This window comes from Protobothrops mucrosquamatus, unplaced genomic scaffold (assembly GCF_001527695.2).
Source record: "Protobothrops mucrosquamatus isolate PMUCROS unplaced genomic scaffold, P.Mucros_1.0 scaffold893, whole genome shotgun sequence".
In the NCBI taxonomy this organism is placed as follows: domain Eukaryota; kingdom Metazoa; phylum Chordata; class Lepidosauria; order Squamata; family Viperidae; genus Protobothrops; species Protobothrops mucrosquamatus.
Genome location: NW_015387147.1, coordinates 234,995 through 242,830, shown reverse-complemented (window position 1 = coordinate 242,830; position 7,836 = coordinate 234,995). Strand labels below are relative to the sequence as shown.

Here is a 7,836-nt window from a genome sequence, read left to right as displayed (position 1 = left end):
CACAGGAAAGTAAAGATTACTAAAACACAAAAGAATAATAGAGTTGGAAGGGACTTTGGAGGTCTTCTAGTCCAACCCCATGATCAAGTAGGAGGCCCTATACCATTTCAGACAAATGGTTGTACAATCTATACTTAAAAAAACCCCAGTGATGGAATAGCCACAATTTCTGAAGTCAAGCCATTCCATTGATTAATTGTTCTCACTGTCAGGAAAGTTCTCCTTAGTTCTAGGTTGCTTCTCTCCTTGATTAGTTTCCACCAGTGGTGGTGGGATTCGGGTGGTTCGCACCACTTCGGCAGAACTGGTAGCTAATTTTTTGTTGCCCAGGCCCAGAATGAACTTCTGGAAGCAGCATCCACACAGAGAACCGGTTGTTCACATACTTGAACCCCACCACTGGTTTCCACCCATTGCTTCTTGTTCTGCCTTCAGGTATTTTGGAGAATAGATTGACCCCTTCTTTATGGCAACCCCTTAGATATTGGAACATTGCTATCATGTCACCCCTAGTCCTTCTGTTCATTAAACTAGACATGCCCAGTTCCTGCATTCGTTCTTACATAGAACTGACTGTCAAGATATAGGTATTCCCATTTTGGTTTAATTCCACATCACTCACAGAAGTCAGTAAAAAAAGAAGTCCATAGAGTGTTTGCATATTTTAGTGCAATTCTTTGAAAAATCACTTTTAAAACTACAGTACTTTTCCTAGCGTGCTTCCATTTTTCAAGTGACTTTTCTGTGGATGTTTCACTTTTGCGTGCATTTATTCAAGTTGCAAACAGCACAGTGAAATTCTGAAAATTGCAGATTTAGAACACCAGTTTGTCCATTTATTTATTTGCAATGAATGTTGATACTGCCCAATCCAAAGAAGTTGTGCTAATTTGTATTTTGCTCAAGATGCAAAATGGATATTTTTGTATAAAACCTGACAACCACCCCAATCCATTGCTGTGCCTAGAGGTAGGTAATATACTTAGGAGGTTCCAGAATGTTGCTTGACAATTAATTCAGCAACTTGCCAAAGTTACACATCCACAACTCTGTACGTGTAAACTACAATGTGGCCCAGAATTTTCATTCTGCTCTTATGGATCACATCAATCTCTTGATGAAAATGCTCCATACTCAATTCTTACGCAATTATTTTATCATTCCACATCTGGTCAAAGAGAACATAACTCTTGCTCAGGAGGAATTAATTATTTGGTAATTTATTATTCAGTAGTGTGCTGTTTATTTACTTTACTATTCATTATTTTGAAAGTTGGTAATCTGTTAATCATTATCATATCAGAAAGTGGCAGAAATAAATATTCAAAGAACCGATGACAAAGTGCAAAAAGAATTCATTCAAATGACAAATCAAATAACTTTTCTTGGAGCAAGTACAAATTAAATAGATTATTTTTATGATGTGATCACAACCGATTTTGTTTAAGCCCTTCCTCTCCATTCTTTACCAGATTATTATGTCATATTGCATAAACTCCTGCAATGTCATTTACAAATCAAGCAGAAATATTCTGGATGTTCTGTATTGATTATTATTTTCAGTAAACTTTAATTGCTCTTTCAATTGTTTTTCTGATTTACAAGCTCCTTCAATATGAACAAAGGAATGTTATGAGCACTGGGGATAATGAGGTGAGTAAATTCCTATAAAATTTTAGAATGTGTATATGACTTAATTATACAACAAATTATACAAGAATACAATATTCAAACACATCTCACACAATGGCATATCAGTTTTCCTTTAAAATATGTGTTTAGTTTATTGGTTTAGGATATTATTTCTATACTGCTTTTCTTATTGTTAAGAACTTCAATATATTTGTTTTCATGCCTTTCTCCAGAATATAATTTATCAAGGAATTCAGAAGATTAAAAAGAAGAAGACTTAGCCATCCTACATTACACTGCAGATATGATTAAGAGTAGGGAAAAAACAACTTAATAAATAAGACAGTTCTGTACAGTACTGCGTTTATTAAACTGGGAGTTCTGTTCCAGAAATATCTTCTATAGTTCTCACAAATCTATTACAAAGGCTGAGATAACATTCTCTGAATTTGTAGTATCATAGTGAAAGGACAGTCACTTTAACAGAAAAGCGTTTTGAATTTTTTCAGTCTCAGGTATCATTTAACTACTTCATCTTGGTTCTATCCTGGATAATTTATGCAGTAATTCATTTGCATAATTCAACAAAATTGCAAGGTGTTTATCCTGAGATAACTGGCATAGGAATAAGAACAAATACCAAACATTTCTTGAAGGCAAAATAGAAATTATTGTGATATGTAAGACAGAAGAGGGACAATAAATCCTGCTCCTATATTCACCGTATTATTTATGTCAAAAAACCAAAAGTTTGCTACAGGATAAGGTCAGATTATTTGTTCAAAAGCCCTTGGACTTTGAGTGGTATGCCAAGGGTGAAATGTCCAAATGTAAACAGGACAAGTCCAGAAAATGAGTGGGACAAGGACAAACATTGTATTTGGTTATAGTTATTATTATAGTTATTTCCATATTAATTTTAAATGGTTTTACGTTAATTAAATGCTTAAGGTACAAATATTCTCTCTCCCTGTATATTTAATAATTGTCATCAGAACTCATGCAGTTTGGTGGCAAAGGTAGACATGGCTAGATCTTCAGGGACCACCAATGGGTTCCAATCTTGAGGGGCATAGTACCAGTATACCATAATACTATTTTCTCCATTCACAGTAGAAATTGATTACTGTGTTATGCCTTTTCAGAGCCAAAGACTTCCTAGTTGGGATACATCTCTCGTTTAAGAAAAGCGAATTGGTGGGTGGGGAAAGGTCAACAAATAATGCAACTACTTTTCTGACATTTTTCTTAGTGACAGAAATAGAAGAAACAGGTGATGCTATCTTTATACCAACTGTGTCATTTTGATCTTGCACGCCTTTGAATTCTGATATTCTGTCCAGGTTTAACTTGGTACTTCCTGACAAACTAATATTTAAGGAACAGTGGTTTTCCTGTCTGTGCCAAATTAAACTCCTGTTTTAGTTTCTAACACAGGTGTCAGTATTTTGGCTTAAACCTAACAACAGCACTCTGCTCATCTGCCATTGTCATCCTTCAGATCAAGCAAGAGAGCCCCATCAGATGGAAGATGGGAAATCCTATTGTTTTGATCCACAGGGAGTGAACTTTACAAGAGTTTTAAAAAGCATTAAAAAGATATTATTAAAGATATTTTTCTTTAAAAGCAATGTACTGATTATATTGAAAAGTAAAGAATGTGGCAGAGAGAATCAGCATGATAGATAAACTAGGCTCTTAATTATAACAACAACTGTTGTTGTTGCTTATATTTGTTATTTCAGTCTCTGCTCCCCAATATTCTATATCTCAAACTTGTGTCCTGTTTATGGCTTTCTTTTTGTCATCTAGAGGGAATAAAAACCAGCCCAGGCTGCTTCTTATGACTTAAATAAACTTGTTTAGCTGAGATGGGGCCCTTTTTGCCACAGGTTTCAATTTCAGAATCTCCCTTTTCATGGAAACTGATTACCATTCTTCTTCGCAAATCATTTTTATTTAGGAAATCTGCCTAACTTTTGTTTTAAAATTCTTCTTTTTAAATCAAGTCGGTTATGTTCTCTTGTGTTTGGTTATTATTGAGGCATACAGATAATATTAAAAAGCAAGGTACTAATTTGTAAAAAATGACCAAAACAACTTCTATTTCCTTATTGTTTCCATGCGCTACTGGTAATATGAAACCATGGCTCCGTGCTCTGAGTAAGATGGCTACTTTCTCACTGGAAAACTAAACATCCATGGGACAGCCAGATCTCAATGCCAACCCGTAAGTGGGGAATTGTCCACACCCAATTTAATAATGCCATCATGCATTTCTTAGAGTTTTGCTCAATCTGACCAAGACAAGCAAAGACAAAAGGCAATTAATTGTTCAGGTCAGTAAGTAGACATGACCTGATTACCTTAATGACATCATGTAAGGCTCTGGGTTTTTTTGATGGTGTAGTTAATTTTCTACTTACCTCCTTGTACCAGAATTGAGTTATGGCTTGTAGGTTAGCAACCTGACAATAACAGCTAGTTAGTTTATGCTCCAGTTTTAATCTTTTTACATCATCTACAAATTTTGCAAAGGTGCTGGGAGGCTCATGTGTTGCTATGTTCCTACTCAGAGCAAAAACCTGATTAACTCAGCTTTGGGATGATTCTCCAAGACACTTCTTAGGTTTTTAATGCTCCTATGACAACCATCACTGATAGTAATGTAACACAAATTCCACCTTTAAGTTGACCTTTAAAATGTCACTCTTTTCATTTCCCTTTTTTTACTCTTCTTCTTAATATTGCACTCCTTTATAGGATACATCAAATGCTGTTCATAACAACAACGGTGGAGAGGACTTCAGAGTTTTACTCAACAATTTAGGATATAGTAGTGGAAATATTAATTGTGTACATGGAAGGAGTATTGGCCCTGGCCATGAAGAATGCAAAACAGAAGAATCTACTACAAATGCAGATAGAGTTAATGGATGACGACTAAAACAATTACAGTTACTTTTACTTTTACCTTCTGGACTTCTATTAGACTCTTATTTACTTTTGTCTCTTGTATACGGACGTCTCCTTTTACGATGACTTTCTGTCCTTCAATGAAATCTTCCACTTATAAAGTCACTAAGGCCAATACCTTGACCCCTTCTCTTATAACTAATATCTTGTGGTCCTCTTGTTTCTGAGAGTGATCCAAATGATAAGCAGCATGGCATTGAAGATCAAATTTATGATCAAACTGGAGACGAATTTAGAGATCATAGAGGACTCCAGGGCAATCACATTCAAAGCTTTATTGACTTGGATGGACATAGATATGCAATTTATGGCCCCGGAGATAACACAGCAAATATACTGATGGGAAGTGAGGTCCATGGGGAAAGTATACAGTGGGCGTACATTGATGAAGGTGGAAGTGGTAATGGTGGAGATCCCAATGAAGAAGGTTCTAGTGATGGTTGGGGAGCTGGAACCCCAGAAAGTACAACAAACCTTGGAGAAAATGCGACGGAAACCCATAGTGATAGGAACAACATTCAGGCTTGTGTTAATGGTACAAAAATAACCAACCCAAACAATGAAGGAGAGGGTGATGCAGGCCCTGTGGATGATTCTCTCAATACTGATAATGAAGAAGGTTTTCAAGGTCGTGGCGATGTAAGCCCCGAAACTGAGCATGTGACCTGCCTTGAAAAGAAAAGAAATGATGGTCTGGACTCAAATAGCAATACTAAGGTGAGCTATTTATTTAATTATCCAAAAGATGTACATACTGTTTGTGGCTAGAAAAGATCAAACCATCATTTTAAAGATGATAGTGGTGTTAGCAACACGGTATATAAAATTTTGCTATTCTTTGCATTGCTTTCCTCAGGGATGATTTTTCAGGCATGTAAACAGTCACTAGGGATTAAGGAAGAAATAAAGAAAAGGAAAGTTTCGCTGTATGTGCTATATTTTGTAGGTTAAATTAGCTTACAATCTCAATGCTTTGAAAGACATTTAACTGTTAAATTAGTTTCTCTCACCTCTGATGCTGGTCAGAAATACTGTATTCAAACTGGAAGTCCTTGATATTCATAATCTTCAGGATGTGATGGGCTGGGGATTCTGGGAAATTACCACTTTTTCTTTGCTCTGGTCTCAACCATTTCACAATACAGAATAACAGAGTTGAAAAGGATCTTAGAGGTCTTCTAGCCCAACCCTCTGCTCAAGCAGGAAATTCTATACCATTTCAGACAAATGGTTGTCCATTTTCTGCCTAGTTCAGTGGTAGCGAACCTATGGCACGGGTGCCAGAGGCGGCACGCAGAGCCCTCTCTGTGGGCACGTGTGCCATCACCCCAGTTGTAGGCCTTCAGCTGGGTTTTATAAAAACTTTTCACTTTAGGCCTCTGCTGCCGTGTGCAAAAAAAAAAGGTTCAATCAATCAGTCAATTTCAACTTCTAGTGGGAAAAAAAAAGATCTTGCAAAGTTGGAATTGATTGAACTTTTTAGTCCCACCCAGTCTGCCGTTACCACCGCAGCCACGCCCAGCCAATGGGCCACACCCAGCCAATGGGCCACACCCAGCCAATGGGCCACACCCAGCCAGCACCCGACGATGCATAAGTGTGTTTTGGGTTGCAGCCTGGGCACTCGGTCTCTAAAAAGTTTGCCATCACTGGCCTAGTTCTTCCAACCTTGCCCGTTATTAATGAATCTCTCCATATTTGTTGTATCTGTAACCCCTAAACCTCAGCTTATAGTTGTAGGAAATTACATATCTGTATAGGATTATGTCTTTGACATGAGAGTAATCTACTTCTTCTCTTGCTGGAAGACTACTGTAAGCTCTCAAAGCCTTTCCTGTTAAACATGGGGCTAGTCTGACCACTGATTCATTCTCACACGACTTGCAAGATGTAGCTAGTCTTTTAAACATTATGAAATAGGCTTCTATGTCCTATTCCTCTGACAACCTGGAATGTTTTATTCTTTGGGATATCCATAAAAAAGTGGGATATCCAATACAAGGGGAAACCACGCAAATGGAGATGGCTTAAATCAGTGGTTCTCAACCTGTGGGTCGGGACCCCATTTGGGGTCGATCGACCATTTCACAGGGGTCGCCAAGCAAGGCTGTCCGCCATTTTTTTGTCCGCCATTTTTTTGTTTGCTATTTTTTTCCCCTTTTCCGGCGGGTGCCTTACCTCCCTTGGGCTGGGGCAGCTGGTGGTCGGCCTGCTCTGTCTCTGCCGCTTGCCAGCTACGCCTCGGCCGGCGCAGGAGGCAGAACCATGCATGCGCGGCACTCCCGGGCAGGGAAAGTCCTCGACTTACGACCGGTTTAGTCCTCGACTTACGACCGGTTTAGTCCTCGACTTACGACCGGTTGGGGTCACGGCATTAAAAAGGTTGAGAACCACTGGCTTAAATTCAAGCAGTTCAATATGTGTTCTAGAAACTTTAGAACTGAATTCCTGTCTTCTGGTCACTTTATCCCTTTAAATAGGTCCATCATCCCCTTAAACTCTTCCCTTCGTACCTCTATTGCACTCCTTTCTGTCCAGCCTATATTTCCTTTCTTTCTCCCTCCAAAGCAGCTCTTCTTCCTCTTTAATTAACCACAGCCTTTCCTCTTGCTGCTAACTTATCAATTCTATAATCATATTAGTACAAGTATCTGGGTCTAACCCCATTTTTGGCTAGTCTACTCTTTGCTTTGGCTTTACCACAGGTCTAGGTGGATACCTGTCTCTATCAAGGTAAGATTTTTTTCTGAGGGAGAATCTGTCATTTCTGCTTTTTTCATATCACTGGCACTGGCACTGGCTGCCTGTGGCCTTCCGGGTGCGCTTCAAGGTGTTGATTATCATCTTTAAAGCGCGCCATGGCATCGGACCTGGTTACCTCCGAGACCGCCTTCTGCCACAGATTACCTCTCACTGGCCGATACGCTCCCACAGAGAGGGTCTCCTCAGGGTGCCGTCAACCAGACAGTGTTGGCTGGCGACCCCCAGGGGGAGAGCCTTCTCTGTTGGAGCCCCCACCCTCTGGAACAAACTACCCCCAGAGATCCGGGTGATTCCGGATCTCCCCTCCTTCCGCCGCGCCCTCAAGACATGGCTATTTCAGCTGGCAGGACTGGCCTAAGGGGTATTTTAAATTTGGTTTTTAAATAACTTTTAAAAAAGAAAAGGCCTATATTAATATTTCATTTTAACCACATTTTAAATTTTGTATATTGTATTAGCTATTCT

General features: G+C 38.8%; 1 protein-coding gene across 1 annotated transcript in view; it reads left to right on the top strand.

Moving 5' to 3' along the window:
* The first annotated feature begins 4,774 nt into the window (after window positions 1-4,774).
* DSPP (dentin sialophosphoprotein) overlaps window positions 4,775-7,836 on the top strand; it is a 10,834-nt gene continuing 7,772 nt past the window's right edge. The window contains exon 1 of the mRNA XM_029284748.1: window positions 4,775-5,325. Within this exon, the coding sequence (XP_029140581.1) occupies window positions 4,948-5,325 (378 nt within the window). The 5' untranslated portion in view covers window positions 4,775-4,947. The remainder of the gene's footprint in view (window positions 5,326-7,836) is intronic.